The 22,517-nt window shown below is 35.9% G+C and overlaps 3 protein-coding genes across 16 annotated transcripts in view; 2 read left to right on the top strand and 1 right to left on the bottom strand.

The window, feature by feature from the left end:
• The window catches only part of LOC108101102 (IDLSRF-like peptide), a 35,214-nt gene extending 30,767 nt beyond the window's left edge, over nt 1-4,447 (top strand). The window contains exon 4 of the mRNA XM_017205312.2: nt 1,371-4,447. Coding sequence (XP_017060801.1) covers nt 1,371-1,518 — 148 coding nt within the window. The 3' untranslated portion in view covers nt 1,519-4,447. The remainder of the gene's footprint in view (nt 1-1,370) is intronic.
• Nucleotides 4,448-5,415: 968 nt separating this feature from the next.
• Nucleotides 5,416-22,517, top strand: part of LOC108101043 (dystrophin) — a 145,651-nt gene continuing 128,549 nt past the window's right edge. For 3 of the 14 annotated variants that reach the window (XR_001772036.2, XM_017205216.2, XM_017205214.2), the window contains exons 1-2: nt 5,420-5,632; nt 21,212-21,366. Coding sequence is in view for 7 of the 14 variants with exons in the window: in XM_017205216.2 (XP_017060705.1) it covers nt 5,515-5,632; nt 21,212-21,366 (273 nt within the window). In the remaining 7 variants the exon portion in view is untranslated. Of the gene's footprint in view, nt 5,633-7,870; nt 7,999-8,337; nt 9,168-21,211; nt 21,367-22,517 lie in introns of those variants that run through there. The other 11 variants (XR_001772030.2, XM_017205212.2, XR_001772032.2 and 8 more) reach the window with 8 other exon arrangements.
• Nucleotides 5,953-7,165, bottom strand: LOC108101046 (succinate--CoA ligase [ADP/GDP-forming] subunit alpha, mitochondrial). The gene has a single exon (XM_017205224.2). The coding sequence runs from the start codon at nt 7,038-7,040 to the stop codon at nt 6,009-6,011; it is 1,032 nt and encodes a 343-aa protein (XP_017060713.1). The 5' UTR covers nt 7,041-7,165; the 3' UTR covers nt 5,953-6,008.

The following is a 22,517-nucleotide window of genomic DNA, read 5'->3' as shown; positions in this document are numbered from 1 at the left end:
ACACAATTTCATCAAGGCAATTAATCGCCCAAGTGTCATAATGTCACTCCACCCAGCTTAAGTCTATATCCGAGAACTTCGGGGAGGAAGAGGCGCGGTGGAATTGAATGGATGTACTCGAACCACAAGACACGCACAAATGTTATTAATGTGTATTCGCACTCTTGCTTTTCCATCTCACCAGCACGAAAAGAAATTTCGGCGAGCTTCTATACGTTTATATTGTTTTTTAACTTTCAGTTAAGCTATAAAATTTTTGTCAAGCCGAAGTTGCAATGCGTTACCCTTTGTAAAGTTTCAACAGCTTTAAAACAAAACTTTAAAAACCATTTTTTAACGAAATAAAATTTCTAAAAAACACTTTGTTTTTAGATATTATTTATCCTCTAAACATTTAATAATAACAATTAGGTTTGTCTGAAATTTGTTATTTATTTCTTTAAAATTTAAAACATTTAACAGTAATTTATAGTTTCTGTGCATCGAGACCACTCACTTTACTAATTATGCTGATGATAATGAAGTTTATCTAGCCGCCGCAACAAGCAGCAAAATATGTGGGTACAGAAAAGAGCAAACTTAGTGGGTTGGGGTCAAAGGACACCCCAGGACACCGGCCACAAAAACAATAACAAAAGCAACAATAGCAAAGGCAGCAACAGCCGCACGTTACCTGCAGGGATTAATTAAGCAAAGCGTATAATTTGAGACCCGCCACAGAAAAGCTGAAACTTGTTATCTGTGTGTGTGTCCATGTGGGTTGTTTCTGTGTGCGTGAGTGCGTTTGTGGGGTTTTTCTCATTATTTAAGTTAACTGTGGGCTAAAAGTTATAAAACTAAAGAAAAGGTAAAGCGGTATTTGAGTTAAACAATAAAGAAAATTGTACAAATTTTTGTTATTTGGTGTTACAAAAAAAGAATCTTCGGAAAATAAAATTTACCTTATTAGTGATTTTTAATAAATTTTTTTTTAATTCAAAAGAGATAATATATGCTTTACTATTTTTTTTACAAATTATGACCAGTTTTTAATATTTTCTGCCTTTCACATGTTTCTGCAAATGTTATGCATTAACCCTGAAAACAAAAATTTACAGCCAAAAGCTTAAATAAAATGTGTTGATTACCATAAAATTATTACAAATAACAGTATTGTATTTATAAAATATCCCACGGTAGCACGCTTTTGACCCAAAGAACTATTCCAAGCTAAATACCATTTAGAGACTGCAGATGGCTGCCCTCTTTTTACACATCCCCAAGGCTTAAGTCGTTTGCCAAGAAAACTTTATTTAAGTTTTGTCATTAATCACGAGCGAGTTGAAAATTAAACCGGCTAATTCGCCTTGGTTTCCCATCTTATTTTCCAGATCGGACTTGGAACACTTGCGCTCGGTTTTCATGGCGGTGGAGAACGGTGATCTCGGCATGCTGAAGTCGCTGGGCATCAAGGACTCGGAGCTGGGCGATGTGAAGTTCTTCTTGGAGAAGCTTGTCAACACCGGCTTCCTCGACTGAGTAGCGCCAGATCCGGCTTCTGGATTTTATTACGCACACGCACAGCCCATCAATCCTAATTTCTATTCGTATTTGGGAACGCCCTACGATAATTACAATTATTGAATGCGAAGTACCCACAGATAAACACGTTCCTACACTCATCGTCCGCCAACAAAACTCAAACACAACCCAGTCCATTTCAGCCAAAAGATGTTTTCTCAAACTCTATTTTTGGGTATAATTTTGCTTTCCAAAACCTTTTTAAACAATTGTTAATTTGATTTATTTTCTTTTTCAAAACACTTTTATATAAAAACAAAAATCAAGCAAACCAAAAACAAAAAAATTGCAAAAGACCACGAAAAAGCTACAAAAAAAGTAAAGGCGCGAACAAAATATATTCATATGCATGAGCAAGCCAATTTCGATAAAAAAAAACTCGGCTGCCAACTACCGAAAAACAAATCTTAAGCTTTCTCCCAACTTTCTGCGCTCTTTCTTAGACTTTCATTATGTGTTGCGTTTCTATCGCGATCTATACATTTATTTTGAGAAAATCTATGCGCAAACTTCAGAACATTGCAGAAAAAATTCATAAGAACTAGAAAATAAAATGTGGAAGCAGGATCGTTTGGCAAAATATAAAAATGACAAAAGGTTAAAATAAAAAGAGATTATATATCAATGTTTATATATCGAACTTTTTCTGAAGCATATATATGTATACATTTATTGAGTATTTTTATTGATGTATATGTAAAGTGTTTCAAGGCTTCTTTGATCCGTCACTTATGGTATTCACTACTAAAGTCCCTACAAAAACAATGTATGCAAATCCGAAACCGAGGCTATCAGTAAAGAACCTTCCAACCAATTTCTTTCGTACTAACCCAGTACACTTATTTTCTTTCGATAACCGTCTACTATTTATATACGATATTAAAACTATGGAATAATTGTTTAGTTCTAGTCAGTAAATGTAGCGAAAGCCCTGCAGCTATTGTTGTTCCCAATAAATGAAAAACTTCAATGTTTCAAATTTAACAATAAATTATTAGTAAACTAAACTCACGTTATCATAGGAACTAAAAAACGATGTCGAGCTACTGTGCAGCAGTAAAACTATTGGTTTTGAGTTGCATAATTCACGGAACGATTTGTGTGTCTAAATAAATATTAATGGGGGAACCCAAGTTATATATTCAAAAGAAACAACTATAAACCTAATCTTAATTTGAAAATAATACACACAACTTTACTCAAATTTCAATATATATATTTCTTAGAAGAAAAAACACACAAAAGCAACTGTAACCAAAATGAGATTCTCACGTTTTGAGCGACAATTTTGATTGCCAAAGGACATAAAACTGACCCAAACGATTTGAAATATCATATGAGCAGAACCAGAAATTGTCTCTCAAAACACTAAAAACATCTTACAACCTAGTCTAAGAGTTCTCTAATTCAAACTTTTTTCAAAGGAGCACGGATTGTTGACCAGATAGCGTGACAAGTAACTAAAAGCACTAAATGGGAAAGTAAGATAACCCAACGTTGAAGGAAATTTCTTTAGATTATGCCACAAAATTAATGGAGTTATAAGTACCTTGAATTAGCTGATAGATTATACGAAAACTACAGCAACAGTAAACTATAATTGTTTATTTATATAACAAAATTAAATAATTTTAACTAAATAGTCGTCTATTAAAAATACAAATATACCATAATTCGAAAGAAACTTGAACAAGTCAAGAGTAATATTAAATGAAAGATAAAGAGCAGATCCATTGAACTATATATATATATATATAAATATATGTATATGATAATGATAAGAAGGTGAAGAAATGCCCCGTGTAAATAAAGGAGACAAACTACTTATTCCATAATTGATGCAAATGTAATGGATAAACCGAACCCTAAATATAAAATCTACAAAGTGATATTTTGTTTTTTGGGTTTTATTAAAACATCATCGCCTGTAAATTTTAAATTATTTAGTGTCTACAAAAAATTGAAAAAACCTACAAAAAAAAGTTTTTTTCCTTGTGAATATTTTTTAAAGTTTTAATATACAAATGCTATATACAAAACAAACACATTTTCTAATTATAAGCCATAAACTTATATCGCATACATATCAGCAGATCTCTTGCTAAGAAAGAAACAAAACTGCAAAAGTTACAAAGACACAAAAATCTATGAAACACGAAATATATGCAACATATCAATTAACAAAACATATCAAATATGAAGACGAGGAAGGAGTTGAAATTATATAACGTTAAGAAAATTATATAAAATCTAATTAAGAAAGACACACCAAAGGTAATTTTATTAAAAATATTTAATTTTATATTTGTTTTATTTTGTTGTTTTTGATTGAATTCCATTTGAAATAATTGTTACTTGTTTCAGGGCTTTAAAACCAAAACTGACCCATTGAACTCTTAAAACGCTGAAACAATTTTGCAATGCAAAACAAATTTTAATAAAAAAACAAGCTTGTTAAATTTAATTCAAAGTTGACCTAGTTTTATAATTGTTTAACATATTTTATTTAGGTTGCTTAAAAGATTGAAAACCAGAACCACCAGAAACAAAATACACAAAAATAGTTGAAATATAGTTAAATGAAACGAGTAAACGAAACATATCAGTTACTAAAAACGTAGCAAGCAAAATACTCCAGCAACAAGAGAAAAATTGCTCTTCAAAAATCAAACAAACAAAAAAAATAATTGAAGTTTGAATTAAATACAATTGATAAATTCGGGTTTTATGAAGAAAATCACACTACAACCAAAACAAATCTATGTGTAAATGCATTACAATTAGAATTGCAGAAAACCAAAACAGAAAGAAGCGAAAAGAAATTAAAATAAAATTTTTAACATTCCAATGATGCTATTTCTTTGGTGTGCTGTTTTAAAAACGAAAAGATGAAGTGTGTTTTATTTAAGGGGAAAGGGTGTTGATATAACTGGACTTTTTGTTTTGATATTTGAATACATATCGTTACCTGGGAAATAAAACAAAGTAAGTACAGATTAAATATAATTCAAATCTTAATCGATTACCTTTCGCCAAGTTGTTTTTCGTTAAAGTTCAAGTTAACTTTTTTTTCAACTTTATACCCTAACATTTATAATGCGCAGCTATCACTCCTAATGCAATAATTAATTGAAGGAATTCCAGGCGGACGACAGTCGTAAGCTATCTGAGTCCAAGTTATACACGAGCGATAAGGTATTCTTGCGTCTCGCTTGCACTCGCAGTCATCTGGAACTCCCCTCTAATTACTTTCGCCCAGGGAGAGTGGGAGCGGAGATAGCACGAGCTCTCAGTGCAAATAAAAGCGTATGTTTTTATACCCGGCACTCTTCAAGATTAGATGGGTATGATAGGTTGAAGGAATTATATTACAAAAAGTAGTTTTTTTTGTTTATTTCAATGTACATTTTGATAATATTCTTCGGTAAAAAGCCTCTATGATGTTATAATTCCCAATGTGTTCTTTAAAAGCTTGTAAAAATATCTTTTGCAGAACAACAGATAAGTTTGAGGGGTATCCTGTAGTCCGAAGGCTCCTCTAAAGAATTCCTACTTGTTCTACTACTTGATATTCTAATCAGCCTGTAGATTTGTTTGTTGTTTTTGATAGCCTTCGTAGTATTTGCTCTTGATTAGCTGAGAAGGCAGCACGGCGACAGAAACCCTCGGCTCACCTTAGTCGTGTTTAAATTGGAAGCGCATGTGGTTGTCGGTGCCCTCCGTTCTCGATCCTCCATTATCTATGGCTCCGGGTGCCATAAGCCCCTCAAGTGTTTCCGCAATTAGCTTTTCCATTGATTGCATCTAAGCAACCCCGCCCCTGTCTTTTTTTAAAACATAATTTCAGAAAGCGAAAATTCCCATGACTTTTTCTTGCTGCCCAAGAGTATGCAATAGTGTTGAGTGCCTTAACGTGAACTAATTAAGTTTGGATAAACATAAACAAACCTTATAATGCATGATCCCAGCGACTACGACTCCGTTTATAGCGAGGAGGACTTTCTGGACACCGTCCGAGGAGCCGAAACTCCTCCGCTTATGGACTACGAAGAATTCCGCGTGAAGACAATGGGTGAGTCTGGTTTTCTGTCTCGACCGTGCCCAAATTATTTCTCGCTTATCTTGTGTTTGTTATAGGCTTTAAAAAGCGTAACTTTTTTGATATGGTCTCTTGATAAAATGCCACTGCGGGCAAAACTTCTGCATACGAAAAAGAGAAAGAATAAAGCTTAAAGCGTACGTGGATATTTTCTTGAGGTTTTATTATGACGCGTATCCCTTAGCAATCTTAACAATACAACGAGCATATAACATGATTCGTTATTAGCAATTATTTATGTGTTTATTCTTAGGCTTTCCTTTCAAAAATATTTAAAACAAATATAATATTCATATGTTTAAAAACATTGAATGTTATTTATTGGAGCATTAACTTTCTTTTCCAAATCCTACTTCTTGCCACCCTGGGCCTGCTTCTCGTCCGGGCACTTGGCCACTATTTTCAATCGGACCATCTCCTCGCGGAGCGTGGTGCCCAGATGACAGGGATTGGCGGCTACGCGCACGCCAACCTTCTCGAGGGCGGCGATCTTGTCCTTGGCCGCCCCCTTGCCGCCCGCAATGATGGCGCCGGCGTGCCCCATTCGACGACCCGGCGGAGCGGTCTGACCAGCGATGAAACCAACGATGGGCTTAGCCTCGCATCCGGTGTTGTGCTCCTTGAGGTACTCGGCAGCCTCCTCCTCGGCGGAGCCCCCGATCTCCCCGATCATTACTATGCCCTTGATTTCCTTGTCGGCGAGAAAGATCTTTAGGGCGTCTATAAAGTTGGTTCCGTTGAAGGGATCCCCGCCAAGACCGACGCAAAGAGCCTGGCCCAGACCGACTTGGGTTGTCTGCTGAACGGATTCGTAGGTCAGGGTTCCCGATCGCGAGACTATGCCCACCATTCCCCGCTTGTGGATATCGCCCGGCATTATCCCGATCTTGCATTGATCGGGGGAAATGATTCCCGGGCAGTTGGGTCCCAACAGGCGGGACTTCTCCTGGCATTTCAGCATCTGACTTATCCGCACCATATCCACCTGCGGAATTCCCTCGGTGATGGCCACAATCAAACCGATTTCGCTCTCGATGGCCGAGCAAATTCCTTCGGCGGCGGATGGCGGCGGAATGAAGATAACCGTGGCATCGGGTTTTACCTTCTCAACCGCCTCGGCAACGGACTTGAAAACTGGCTTATTCAGATGCTGCGAACCACCCTTTTTTGGATTCACACCGCCCACGATGTTGGTCCCATACTTTATGGACTCCTCCGAGTGGAAAGTGGCCTGCTTTCCAGTAAATCCTTGCACCAAGACCTTGGTGTCCTTGTTGATCTTCAGGTTGCAAATCGTTTTGCCGTAGTCCGCCTGGCCGCGCCGGAAAATCTGTTGCGGAATCGTCCGTAGGAAAACCCTACAGCCGCGATTTAGGGACATTTTCTCAGCTTGGAAAGTGGTGCTCTGGCTTTTTGTCCGGAAAATTTAATTTTTGAGCTTGATTTCGAGTACAGCTCTAGCCGAAAAAGTTTGAAAGGGTTTTGGAGGAAAATGCGGAAAGAAGCTTATTACAATGCATGCTCAGTTGATAAACTTCCAAAAAGTTCTGACCTTCGATTGTTTTTAACATTTCATGAAAATATGAATATGTAAATTTGCAATAGATATACATACCCCTGTTGCCAATTCATAAGCTTTTTACAAAACAAACTGGATTTGGTCCACTGTTCTCAGCCCTTGAATTAATTCCGATTCGATTTCAATTGAATTCCAATAGACTCTCATCCGCTCTCTATTTCTCTCTGAGCGCAACAGTTGAAATTGAAACGTTTTAAGGCGCGCTTGGTCGCTCTCTTCCTCTTGCTCTCCCAGTTGGCCAGCCCCGTTCCAACCCGATCATCGCTTACAGTCATGGACAGATAAATAGCACAAATGGTCTATGAAAAATCAAATTTATTTTATTTTTAACAAGCCTCAAATAGAACTCCAATATTTTCAATATATATGCTTATCCAAAAGTGCTACACATTATTTTACTTCATTTTGTTTTTGCTTTGTTGTTCTTATTTGATTATGTCAGCTTAGATCTTAAAGAATCAAACGATTAAACAAACAATCACAATTTGACTCATCAGCAAAATATATATCCATACCTGACAGAGCACTAGTCTGAGTCATGCTATTTAGCTGTCCATGGCTGTAGTAGAGAGGGAAACGGGAGAGAGATATTGGAGTCTTTGTAATTTTTCCAATCAGATCGCTTTTGGACTTCGGAGTGCTAAGACGGGCCGGAAAAACGTTATGTAGTTTGGTTTTTAACTGCGCGCCGTCGTTTTTAGCCGACAAAACCGAATTAACAAAAGAAGCGGCGAATAAAAGTCAAAAAGTTGCTGCTTAAGTGTGTGATCTAATCTAAAGCCCAAAAAAGCCGTTTAATTGAATAGTGCTAAGAAAGTGACCAGCGAACGGAAAAGATAATAAAAAGCATAAGAAGCTGACGCAAGTTCAAGGTGTATTTGTGCATGTGTGTGTGCGATTGTGCTACAAATTGTTTAAATAAAAGTGCAAAAATTATATTATGTTCCTAGGGATTACAGCAAAAAGTGAAGCAAGTAGCAATAAGTTAGCCAAAGTAAAGGTTTTGCCTTGGGTTTCTGATGAGTTTTTAGGTGCTTTTAACGTTTTTTCAACAAACACACGCATACACACATTCTTGATTCTTTGACTCACAAATTACCCACGGTTGCAACAACAAAACTGTTGTCTGTTCCGCTTGCCACTCGTTTCATTTCTGGTTTTCGCTTTTTATGCCGCCTGCTCCGGCAATTTCCAACGTTCCCCGTTAACCGGTGTTTGTTTTTTAGAGAGAGCAAGGGAGAGTGAGATCGAGAGAACGCCACCTGTGTGAATTGTGGTATCTTACAAGAAATTGATAAAGAAAAGGCAAAAAATAAATAAAACAATCAAATGGGTAAACAACGCAGCTTGTTAAACTTACAAATGTGCAGGCAAACAAACAAGAAAACTCATTAAAAGCAGACGAAAACGCTAACGGTAGTTTCGTGACTCCCGCTCTTCTCCACGCTTTCCTTTGTTTATTTTTGCCTTTGCGCATGCGCAAATGCTATTTATTTTTTTCTTGTGGGAAAATCAACACAAACGTCCAGAAAAAAAACAAAGATACATAGGTGTCAACTGATTTTCGGCAATTTTTATTTAATTTTATAGAATTTCTTGACGGCACACCTTTGCTGTTTAGCAATTAGCGCGAATTATTACGAAACGAAGCGGTAAACAAAACAAAAGGTGCGAAAGTGGTTAAAAAGGGAATGTGGTGATATCAGTTGCCATTCCCCGAATCGTATCAATCAAATCAAAGTAAATAGCGCGACTTGTGCTCCATGTGATTCAACGAGATCTTAAATTTCAATTCGATACGACCTTGAAAAGCATACATTGGATTTATGTTTGCCTTGTGATTTTAACTTTTATCGAACGAAACCGATTCGCTATTGGGATTAAGCGAACATAGGATTAATACGAATATGGAACCCGGAATTTTAATTGGTAAGATCACACATTTTTGATCATTCGAATAAATAAAATTTAAATAATAACAGATATTTGTTCAAATTTTGAATAACTTAAGCAAAGGCATTAGAGGAACAATCTACATAAAACTGAAAGACAATAGCTTTTTTTCTCGTCAACCCTACTCACTCTAAAGTAAAGTCGAAACGGCATATAAAAAGTTCTGTATTCATATATTCCCACACATGTTTAAAGATAATTACAAAAAATTCAACAGATGATCCCACCCATCCCCTGTTCAGAAATTAACCCCATTGAGAGAGCAATCATTTTGAGAGCTCACAACTCGTGCCCCCATTTCACATCGCTGAAATAATTTCCATGCTTTCTTCAGCTGCAAGACCGACTCAAGAGTCCCAGACAAAAAGACCACCACATGTTGCCCAAGTCCCAGAAACATATGCACTCACTGAAAAAAAAAAATTTAGGATTATAACAAGAAATTAAACATTTTAATGCTGGTGTTGTTGTACAGTTTAAAGTTTGTCACTTCTTTATTAAACTACATTCGCTTTCTGTTATCTAAAGTTTATAACAAAACGAAATCTTTACAAATTTCACCCAAGCTTGGAAATGATTAGAAATTATTGATTGAATATCGAAAAGATGAAAAAAGTTTCAAGATCTTACTGGGACTTTTGGACTTTAACTTTAAGTTACATGTTTTCCAAATCGATTCTCTATAAACCAAAGCCCAAAAGAATTTCCATCACATTTTCCCCAAGTGCAGAGCAAATACAAAGTGATGGCACACCCCATTCGGAACCACATATATATCTCTTTAACTCATTTGGTTAAGCATTAAATGATCAGGCGAATGCAAAGTCGGTTCAGTTCTGAGGGGGGGCTAGTGAAAAAGCCGTTGGGGAGAGTGGGGACCGGGGAGGGTGTGGTTGAGTGTATAGACGGCGGTTGCCAACGCTCCACTGCCGAATGCGCTGCGTAACCCGCGCTCAGCTAATGAGAAACCAACCGCCGGGGAAGGGGGTAGAAAATAGGCGGCAAAAGGGGGCTGTTGGCCGTGTGTAATTGAGACTCGATTTAGATACGTACCGCACCAATTTGTGCGAGGAGTCTAATGTGTGTGGGTTTTTGTTTAATCGGTAACAGTGGAAAATGTAGGGGTATATTGTATTTTGAACTTGTGGACAATGCTGGCTTATAAATGATCGATCTTAACTTGATTCTAAAAACGTCTCATCTCAAGACTTTTTATTAAAATAAATTTTTAATCATAAAAACCAGAATTTTTGTAGTAATTTGGTTTTCTGATATGTTAAATTTTATATAAATGTAAAAGTTTATTAGAATCATAATATAATGAAAATGTACACTTCCAGCTTTTTGCAATGCCAAGATTTTTGTTGATATTATATTGAATAAAATAATTGGTAAAGGCTTTGGTTGCTTTCGGAATTTGGACGGCATTAGGCATTTCCATGCATGTCTCTTGTTTGTCTGGGGTTGAAAACCCGCAAAGCCACCAGTTCGGATCAACTCGACCAGCTGAGCTTGGAATGCCACAAAATGCGCATTTGCATTTGGCCACATGTGTCGGTCTTTATTTGATTTTTGGTATTTTTTTGTTGTGGCTCGGAATCGCTGACTTGGATCTAGAGCGCGCACACTTCCACACTATAAATACAAATGCAAGTCATACCGAGCCACACACACGAAGGAGTGAAAAAATGCGCACGCCCATAAAAAATTACTCCAACTACAGCTTGCAATTTGTTATTCTTGCTATTTGCTCTTTTTTTGGTTAATGGGTTTCCATTTGTTTATTGCTTGATTGGATTTTGTAGCCAAATTGTGGAGAAAAGAGAAATGATGGTGTGTGTGCTCGGTGAAAACTTTGTGGGTGTTTTAAATTTTCAAGGGCTTGATTGTTTTATAAAAAGTTTTGGATTATTTACAGGATACAACACTTTAAAATAAATCTAACGAAAACTTTTTGTTTGGCTTGAATTTAGAATGTTTATTTAAAATGACAGAAATTTTCCTGCAAGTAATAATTGTTTACTCAAAGTAAAAAATACATATCTAAACATTTTTAAGAAATAAAAGATTCTCTAGGATCCAAAAAAATTCCAAAGCTGATTTGCCAAATAACATCTGTAGACCGCGGCACTATAAAATTAATTGATGAAACAGTATTATTCGTCTTTCAAAAAGAAATAAAAAATATAAAGACTCCACTTAAATAATTGAAATTGTACATATGTAGTATACAGATAAAGAGGGCCTATCTGAAATGGATCTCGCTGTTCTCTCTGCCGAAAGACTGCCAATAATTTCTCATTCAATTATTATTTAGGCAATCAATCTATACGCCCCACAAAATAGCAGCCCCGCCTCTCTGCGATCTTTGGAGTCTGCCCACCCGCTGAAAACCGAATAATAAATTCAATTCATAACTCAAACTGTCTTATCATTGATCGATGTTGCGTGCCAGTGAAGAATCAAGGGGAACAATCATTGTTGTACATACATACATACATATGATCGCAGTATATATCTTACGAAAAGAGAAAGGGCGCCAAGTTACAAACTGCAAAAGAGGTTTGTTCGGTTTGTTATTGCATATGGGGATATATGTAAAAAGTACGCGTGTGCATGCATCGATATGTCAAAATGGTAAACGATCAGTTGCAGTTGATGATTTGTAACGCCTCAATGGGTTTAAGCCGGGTGTAAGAAAGATGGGGATAGATGGAGAAAGGACAGGGAAAGAGATACCCACCTTATGGTCAAGTGAGTTGGCCAACATTTCACTCAACAATCTTTGCCTGTTTTTGTTTCTGCAATGTTCGGCTTTTCGATTTTTACCTTATTGGATGGAAAAAACTTTCTAATTAGTTATCGTGCTCACCTGAACTTGTTATTGTTAATGCCAGCGAGGGTGAGCAATGGCAAAATATTGATTAAAGCCGGTTGACAGTTTGTGCCATGTTTATTTTTAGTTACCTACATTGTTTGACTACAGCGACGACTTGTCGTTTTCCAGGTGCTTGTCTAGTGTTTAACAGCCAACCTCGAGTGCACCTGAGTAGACACTGCGTTTCGCAACTTTTTGTCAGTGAGTCAGGGAGTCTAAAGATTATGAATATCGAATAAGTTGTCATTGGGTTCGTAAAGTTCCTAATGGAAATGACAGCTGGTCGATTAATTGAATTCACTTTGAAAGAATGTCATGTTTGATAAAGAGTAGGGTCACTTGAATAATTTAATCAATAAATTTATATTGGCAAGCTTACTGGACGCACTGCGTCAGATATCCAAATAGATTAGATTTTTCTGTGTTTTTCTGTTTAGCTATTATATAAAGAAGTATAACATTGAATTATGAGATATGAAGATATAAAATAATTTCAACATATTTAAATTACCTTTTCATAAAAAAATATATTGGAATATGATCAAATCGACAATAAATAATGTGTTTAAATTTTCGGTCTTTTATAATAAGTCATCGCGCAGTTAAATTATCTTTAAATGATATTGTGGAATGCGAGATTTGTGGGTCTAACAGTAAATAAATAAATCTTGAAGCTCATAACTGATAAACAAACATTTAACGGAGTGCCTGTCGTGGTCCGTCAGGCAGCGAATTCAATTAAAAAGCCTCCAGGAATAAGAACAACAAATAGACGTGCCTTAATTGACAGGAATTAAATGAAGCAAACGGCAAATACAAACTATAAGATGCACACATGTATTTTCCACACGAGAGTGTGTCTTCGTCCGGTCGTTATTTGTCCAATAATTTCCACTAGCGAATCGTAACATATAAATGAATAACACATGACTGGAAAGCTGCCAATTCTCACGCTTTTTGGGGCGGAGGATATATACACATACTTAAACCCCTATCAATTATGGTGGATCCAAGGGCCGAGGGCTTGCTCACTCACATAACGCTCATAAAAATAACAAGGAAGCCGTTTTGAAGTAGCGAAAACGGCAGGAGCTGGAACAAAAACACGAGCCAGGATCAAGTGCTCCGAGCAATTGATGCAGCATTCAAGTTAAGCGCGCTTTAATAAGTCCTGGGAGAAATGAGCCGCAAGGTAAAGTGAATGGCAAGCAAGTACAGACAGCAATTTAAAATTACAGTAAAAGCTCCCTTAGGCGGACGATTCCTGTTTAAACGATATGCTCACAAGACTTTAATTCGTTTTAAGAAACTAGAAATTGAAAACAACCCGACCTTGAAACGAAAAAACAACAACCATTTTGAATACTAAGTAAACTTTAGGTTTAGAGGCATATTAAATGAAATTTTAGTTTATAACAAAAACATAGCCGGTTGAAATAACTTTTAGTTGTTCTCATAAAACAAAAATATGTTTTTTTTTAAGGTATAGCTAGATAACTTTGGTAATGAATTGTTGAGACTTTGGCAGCTTACTCTGAAAAGTAGTCACATATTTAATCAAGCTTGTCAGCAAATGCCTTACTGACTTGGCTAACAAAATTTATGGGATAGCAAATGAAATTATGAATTTAAGTAACAAATCTTAAAAGCAAACGAACAACCAAAACTAAAACTACAATTAATTATTCATTCATTCAATTTTGCTATACATCTGTACATCTTTAAAGCTGTTTTAAGCCCGCCAAGAAAACGTTTCTGTCATCCCCGAGTAAATATTGTTAAAGCACTTGAGACCAAGTTAAGAACCAGTTTAAGCTCAAAACAATAATCACCTCGGGGAATTGAGAATTTGTCAACCACAGTGATGATGATAATGACGATGCAAGCTTGTCGTTTCAGCTTGACTTGCAATTAATGTATGAATGAATGAATTTCGCGATAAGTAAATTCAATTATCCGTAACATTAATGAATGCGTAAAATTTAAGCAGCGAACGGCAGCCAAACCGGTGGCGGCTAAGTGATTTTGTAATCAATTTTCGAGCACCGTCAGACAGTCAATCGGAAAAGTGGGCAGTCAGCAAGTGAGAAAGCCAAAAGACGCCGAAAAAACTGAACAAGGCGTTCAGCGTTTTTAGTGTGGGCCGTTCGGCTAAGATATGGCTAAATAATTTAATAAATATTTATAGATAAGTGACGACCAGCGCTTAAGAAGTTGTGTAAGTGGGTTAAAAAATTTTGGGTAGTAGGGAATATTCTTTTCACAAGGAAAAAATTCAAGAAAAATACTGAATATAGTGTAGTGTAATTAAAGTGCTAGATAAACCTACTTAAAACATCTGCCTTGATAGCTTCCATTAAAATGCACCCTGACACCATTGTAGCCAGCAAATTAATCATTTAAATTTTTCAAACTCCGCATAATTAACACCCGTAAACATTTTGGCCATCCGGCTATAACCGACGGAAGTGTCAGAAATAAAAGTGTTGACCAAACCGCAGCAAAACAACAACATCGAACACAGAAAAAAAATATGAACAACAAAAATGAATTAAAACTTCCGCTTGCAGTTCAGTATCTACAAATACCGCAACAAAGTTGAGGGGGCGGACACTGCGAATGGATGTTTTGGAGGAGGTGAAGCTGAGGGTATCGTAGACATGACCAGGTTTTGTTATTTTTCTGTTGTTGGGTCTCCCACATTGATAAAGCCTTTGGAAAAAAAACTCACTCTTAAAGTGTCGGACATGCTGGTGTCTGCTTGCGGCATTTTCTTGTTGGGAACAGGTTTTCCCAGGCTTTTCCCCCTGCCCCAGACATTCCTCTCTACCACTTATACGTATATATATACGTAGACTTTTTGGGCCATTGAAAATGCACTTTGGTTTATTCTAATTTATGCGGGCTCAAAGGTGGCTCAAATGTTTGCCTGAGAGATGCATTTAATTTTGAGTTTCTTGCCTTAAATTGTGTCTTAATTTGAAGAGACTGTTTGGAAAACCCATAAACACGTTGTAGGCGAGGCGTAAAGTATATAAATAAATATAAAGATTAGCGCCATGTTATGAACTTGTTATTGAGTAGTGATAGGTAAGATGTGCTTTATTTATTTTCTTTACTTAATATGAGCTATCAGAGAAAGATTTTTGATTGGCTAGCTTCATAACTAAGGAAATTCAATTTAGGTTTTTAACTAAAATTAAAATTTAATTTGAAAGTTTTAAACAGAACAGTCTGAAATATTTGATAATTTAGAGTCTATTTTTAGATAGAATAAAATAACCATTCTCGATATTCCAATTCGTTGAATTATTTATGTAAAAAAAAAGTTTACACTATCCACAATCAAACGATTGAATAAAACATATTGTGCTTGAAATTTCAATTGATTTACTCTTCAATTTCTGCAAAACTCAATTTGCGCATACAAAAAAAGAAAAAAGTGTTCAAAATAAAATATGTACACATGTTTTGCAAACAAAACGAAAAGTAAAAAGCAATCCAAAAATTAAGGGAAAAGCTCTAAAGTGTATTGTACATAAGCTCAACCTCGAATCGAAATGCATGTCACATGCAATAAAATGTCGTAAGAAGTCACGTTCCAAGCCATACAAAAGTTGCCGGTAATCGAACTTAGCTCAATAATAGAGATACAAACAAATTGTAGCTGCGGGTGTGCGGATGAAACGTCGGTTGCAAAGCGGTCGCCAAAGTCTGAATTTCCCATATGGCCTGTAAAACCGAGCAATTAAATTTGGGCCACCCTCCAACCAAAAAAGAAAGCTGAAATTTCCATTATAAAGTCATGACAACAGAAACCCATCCAACCATAGGGAGATTACAGGAAAAATGCGATGAGCGCGGGGCTTGGCTATAAAACAGAATGCACTGAACCAGAAGAAAATTAAAATTCTTTTTAAATCCGCTACTTACTTATATTAAAGTTTAAAAAAGCTATCAGCTTTTTAGTTGTATTGTATGTAGTAAAAATACAATATACATATAAAGTTAAAATCAAATACATTTGGTGACATAAAAGTACATTTTAATATTTAAAAGTTATTTTCCTATTTTATTTTATTGCCTTCAAAAAAAAAAAAAAAAAAACAGTTTTAAGTGTTAAAATAGTTAATAATTCATAAATGTTCTGTTATATTATTATTATTACATAGTTAAATTTAAATCCCTTGTATAAAATACTCAATTATTTCATTTTAAAATACTATCTCAAGTTTTCAGTTGCACGGAACGCTTTCCCCATTAATATTCCGACCAACACGTAATGTTTGCCTATCTGCGTTCTTCTCGTTTTGAGTCTGATAAGGTGGAACTATTGCGTAGCTTATCAATTTCGTGGTCGTATAGGAGAGTTCCTTCACCTCTTCCATGTTGCTTGACACACATGGCAGGAAAACAAATAAATATTTGCTCAATGGCGCTATAGTTGGTGGTATTCCAGTGCGTGTTATTGCTGTCTGTTGACCCACAATAAATGAGGGATCGGGTATTCGCCGGCACAAGCCAAACGGGCTTCCAATAATAAACAGACACGGAGAACTTGAGGGCAGACCCACTCCCTTATCCTCAGTTTGGTTTGTTTACATATATAATTTTTGTTTTCATTTCATTCGATGCGGGTCACGCTTTTGTACAATAATACGAAAAAGCCATAAACAGAAAACGCAACGATGAGATAAATCGAAATCGGGTACCAATTTCCCGTGGCTTGTGATTAATAACTAATAATTATATAACTAAAAGTGAGTACTTCCTATTATAAATAGACTCTTAAACTCATAAATATTGTTAGCTGAAAAGTCAAACTATAATTTTCCTAAGCAATAGCCCATATATCAAATTATTTTTTTTGCGTACTAAAACTTAAGCATGACATTCGATCATTCGACTTCTTAAGAAAAACTGAACGAAAGCAAGTGTAACATTGCATTGAATTAGTTCTATGTATGTGTTAAAACTAAACTTAATAGACTTAAAAAATGTATTACTTTTAAGTTCAGTCCGTAAACAAGTTAAAAAACAATAAAATATATTTATTTCAATTGAGTATATTTCCTTTATACCACACAATGAACAAATTTCTCATAGAAATGTCTATCGTAGGCAACGCTACCAATTTGCAAACTTAATTTGATACTTCAAGTCCAATAACCGGCTTTCAGCGGACTGTCAATAAATCAACGGGCATGTTCAACAAACTTTTCACACTCCATAGAGCAACTTTCATCTAACATTAAAACATTTCAACACACAATCGAGCTGCCAAAAGAATAATGCCATAATCTAACTTTATATCATGACAGAAATCGGAAAAATAATCTCTCAACAGACAAAACGAATGGCAATCGATATTTTTCGCTTAACGGCTTACATATCAAACAATTTGTGCTCGCCTCCTCTTGATTTACATATCGAGCCGGGCTCCCAAACAAAAAGCTATAAAATATCAATTTATTGCTTTATAATTGAAGGCAATAAATGTTTGTAAAAGTAAAAACAACGACGAGCAACTTTGATGGCGTTTGCGGGTGTGAATCGAAAGGTGGGGACAAATGGGGTATCAGTCGAGCAGAGAAAGACAAACTGTAATGACATCAGTACGTCATTCAGCCAGTTGATCCATTGAACGCAATTCCATTGAATTGAATTCGAGTCAGCACACAATGTTTCTGTTTTGCTTGGTTTTTCAATTTGCAATAAATTTGCCTCGAAACTTAACCACATTGAAATAATCGGCAGAGAGCAAAAGATACAAACGTACGGAAAAAAAGGGGATTGCAAATTTTGTTTTATTGTATTGTATTCCAAGGTTATTTATTAAAAGTCTTTTGTCATAAACATTTGAAATAATTTGATTTTGCATGGTTGGGCATAATAACAAATTTTATGAATTGGTAATATTTTAAGCAATAACGCCCAATTTATAACGTAATCGATTTGAAATTGGTTTTTACTAGATATTTTTGTTTATCAATTAATTAAAAAAATTATTTTTAAGAAATCAGAAATCGAATTTAGTCTTAACTCGATGAATCGTTCAAATGATTTACATAACAAGCCAAAATATTTATTTACTGTAATGTTGTAAAAAAAGTTTTGAAAACTTTGCCAAAAGAAAAGCAATAAATATGATGCAAGTTCTTGTGTTCTGCCTTAAATTTGGTTGAAATGTTTGTTTACCATTGCCAAGTGGAACAGTTGATAAAATAACAACCTTCAACTACGGTAGCGGCAGACAAAACTTTAGGTGGACCAGCTATGAAAGATTTTTCCGGGGAAAACAATTTGCAAACAACTTTGGCAAAACAAACACCGCAAAACGATGCTGCCTAATAGCAGGCATTGGGCCACTTGTTATTCGGGTGATTATGGCAAAGTGGGGATGGTCATCAGCAAATATTCAGAAATACACTTCCCGGTAAACAAAAAGAAATGCTAAAACTGCACTTCCAATTGCATCTGGAGAGGCCTTGCGGGGGAACTCCAAAGAAATTGCAGTAATTGACACTGAAAATGTGGCCGCCGCTCGGAGTTGGAAAATGTTGACGGCTACGATGATGCTGCTGTTCAAAGCTGATGATGCTGCAGTCTCAGGCATAGCAAAAATTATTTAATTGCACAAGACCAGTGGCTTAGTTGGAAGGGGTTAAGCCAAAAAGATGATTAATGACTCTGAAGAAGATTAATTTTGGTTCATACACTAAGGTTAGCAACAAAAGTATCATTTTTGTAGTTTATAGTTTTAGAATTTAATATTTTTCCAGTTTTAATTAAGAAATTTTCCCAAAAAGGAATATGAAAAATATGTGAATGTTTCTTAAAATGTTTGTTTTGGAAGCAATTAGTTTGAATTTGAATCAATTAAGAAGTTAAGGTGATGAAATAATAAGAAACTTACTAAGAGGTGGTTTTCTAAGGTATCTAAAGAGTTACCTATATATTTAAAAATTGTAATACTAAATGTTTTTAGAATTTAATTTGTTTAGTTTCTTATAATACCCCATTAAATCTACGCTCCAGTCATCCCATCATAGGCATTCTCAATTGTGGCATTTCCATTTGCTTTTGCCCAGCTCCGACACTTGGGAAAGTGTGTAGTTAATGAATGCAAAGAGTCTAAAGCTCAATTAATGAAATTTCATTTAATTATCAGCGGGAGGCAGTCGAAATTGGCTTGGGAGGGGACAAGTGGTCCCCGCCGAGTATTCCCACAGAATTTGCCTTCTCTGTTGAATGGCTGGCGGCAATCGTACGTGTGGCATAGTCAGGGCCCATTAGAACTAGGCTCAATTTTGCCTGGTCCTTTGCCTTGGCGCCCATTTTACAGTTGGGCTCATTTGTGGGTCACATGCAACAGTTTGTCGTAACCCGTAACTCGTAACTCGTAGCCAAGCGGCAGCATCGTGACTTGCCACATCGATCAATATTGTGTGCTGCGTTAGACCCGCTTGGCAATTAGTCTTCGGGGAGGCACTGGTCGTCCTTCATTTATATGGCAATTAAATTCCGCATTGAGAGCGGGTGCGGCGATATCTTGAGTGCCTCCTTGCCTCTTTGCCGGAGGCGAGCAATTCCTACTTGCCACACAGAATGAGATGAGTTATGTCCTCCGAAATGGAATGTGTTTCTCTTTGAATTGGTAATGAGATATTTCAGTAGGAAAATTGCAAGTTCTAGGACGAGAATATAAACAAGGCTGAGTTATCTCATGAACTATATAATTCATAAAAGCGTTTCTGGATAGCAGCTATAATTAAACAAGATTTATTCAAGTTTTAACTTATTTCGGATCAGAACAGTTTTTATTGAGACGTTAAAAAATTGAAGTGACTCTTTAACTGCATTAATAAAAATGGCATTATATATTACAAATTTATAAGTATATTTTAATTGAGAAAATTCTATCAAATTAAACCAAATACTTTAATATCACTTAAGGCAAATACTTACAATTTAAATGCATTTCAAGTCCGTGGGGCAAACGCTTACATAAGTTGTTGAGTTAAGCTTAAATCGCACACACTTTGGATGTTTGCCTCATCACCTCGTCTAAAACCGATTAGAACAAGTTAATTACAGTAATCGGCTCAGAAAGTTGTTGAAAAGCGTGACACAGTTGAGTTTTTTTTGTGCATTTCGTGAGTTGTCAAGTTTTCCAAAGCCCAGTTCACCTGTCAATTTGCATACAACGTGGAAAAGGCCAAGTCAAATCAAGTCCAATATTGCAGTAATTACTTACGCCGAAAAGAACAAAAATCGATCAGTAATTACACGCAAGCCGCTGCCAATTCATTTAATTGTCTGCCCGAGCCGGCCATCATTCAGATTCTTCTTCTAAGGAGCGATGCAAATTGCTTATGGTCAGAGTGAGCTGCGGTTTCACACAAAACTGACAAATGACGCAGACAAGAAGGTGGAATATAATAACTCTGTACACTAGAAAAATATACACATGCCAGAATAGCCAATTGAATTCTTTTAATATTTAATAAAATAAATAGATTTATTAACCTGCATTTCTTGTCCTTTTTGGTTTAAAATGTAACTTAACAAATATTGAATATTATTAAAATGTCTCGAGAAAGGTGAATGAACCTTTGTAAAGCTAAACATTAACGAATTTATCTGTCAAGGTAAATGTGTAGCTAGAAAACTTTAAAGGTAATTGATTGCAGACACTTTATTTTAATGAAGTCAAGCTACAGATTCTCGATTGAATTTATTTTGTGTAAAATGATAAAATGCATATAGAATGCCTTTATATTTTTCCCTGTGTAATTCTTGCTCAAGTCTCTCCACTCTCAACGATCGAGTCGGAAAACTGCAAGCGACGTCTCTGCTAATTGATTTCGAGCGAGTGATTTGGCACGTTTGGTTGCAGTTCATTAGCAAACTCGGCCTGCGCTGAGTTGCGTTTTGGGTTGGGCCCTTGCGATAGACAAGACTTGGTCTGAATTCCGACTTGGCGTTCCAAAGACTCTTTTGGGTTGGGTCTGGCTATGGCCTACAATCTACAACTGAAGTCAGCCGACTTGGCGCGAGGTTAACTAAAGAAAGTTGGCAACTATTTTGGCACTAAAGGATCTAACCATTTCCTTTTCTCTTGCTTTTTTATTTGCCCTAGATGAGCGACAGCACATACAGAAGAAAACATTCACGAAATGGATCAATTCACATCTCATCGATACCCAGTGCACGCCAGTGAAGGATTTGTTTTTGGACCTCCGGGATGGACATCGATTGTTGGCCCTCCTGAGCACCTTGACACAAACGCAACTGGTTAGTATAGATCACTCATGGTTAATATTTAAGATGAGTTTAAGTTTTATATGAAATTTTGTGATATTGTTGTGAAAATGCAACCCCTTTATCTATGCTCCTATGAAATCAAAATATATTTTTTCCCTTTTTAGTATAATACTTTAAAGTAATAAGCTTTTTTTTGCTAATACAGAGTTATATATATATATTGTGTGATAACACTGAAATAACACTTAGTACATTCAAAACCTCTTGGTAATGTTCTTATATTTTGTTTTATGACCTCTAGAAATAATTAAGTTTTTATAATTTGACTATATTTATACCCTTGCAGAGCAAAAGGGTATTATAATTTCAGTCAGAAGTTTGCAACGCAGTGAAGGAGACACCTCAGACCCCATAAAGTATATATATTCTTGATCAGCATCACCATCTGAATCGAAATATGTATGTACGTCTGTCCGTCTGTCCGTCTGTCCGTCTGTCCGTCTGTCCGTCTGTCCGTCTGTCCGTTTCCGCGCAAACTAGTCTCTCAGTTTTAAAGCTATCGTGCTGAAACTTTCCCAAAAGTTGTATAGTTGTTGCACGCAGTATATAAGTCGGAACGGGCCGGATCGGCCGACTATATCGGATAGCTCCAATACAAGAGAATGAAATTAAAAATTCTCACTCTGTTGTTTTTGATCAGATCGACTTGAATTCTTCAAGATGGCGTTTTCTAACTGTTATTGAATTTCGGATTAAATTTGAACAAAATCGGATAACTCTATCATATAGCTGCCATAGGACAGATCAAAAAATATATATAGAATTAATGGAAATAAATTGATAGCATCGTTGTTTTTTATCCCACGAGCATGATTTTTTGAATATCAAGTTTTTTAACAACCCTTATATTGAGAAAAAAGTTTCATAAAAATCGGACAACTATATCTTATAGGTGCCATAGGAAAGATCGAAAAATCTATATAGAAATAACGGAAATAAAATTATAACATCGTTGGTTTTTATTTGATAAGCATGATTTTTGAAATTTAAAGTTTTCTAACGACTCTTCAATTACGAATTAAATTTGATGAAAATCGGACAACTATATCATATAGCTCCCATATGATCTATAGTCGAAAATATGAAAAATGAATAGAAAAATCGTCTTAGCTTCGATGTTG

This window comes from Drosophila ficusphila, unplaced genomic scaffold (assembly GCF_018152265.1).
Source record: "Drosophila ficusphila isolate 14025-0441.05 unplaced genomic scaffold, ASM1815226v1 contig_791, whole genome shotgun sequence".
NCBI lineage: Eukaryota > Metazoa > Arthropoda > Insecta > Diptera > Drosophilidae > Drosophila > Drosophila ficusphila.
Note: the sequence above shows the minus strand (reverse complement) of the source record. Positions and strands in the feature narration are given on the sequence as shown.

Bases quoted from the DNA above. Each gene is read 5' to 3' on its own strand.
- LOC108101046 (XM_017205224.2), bottom strand. From the start codon at position 7,040: ATGTCCCTAAATCGCGGCTGTAGGGTTTTCCTACGGACGATTCCGCAA.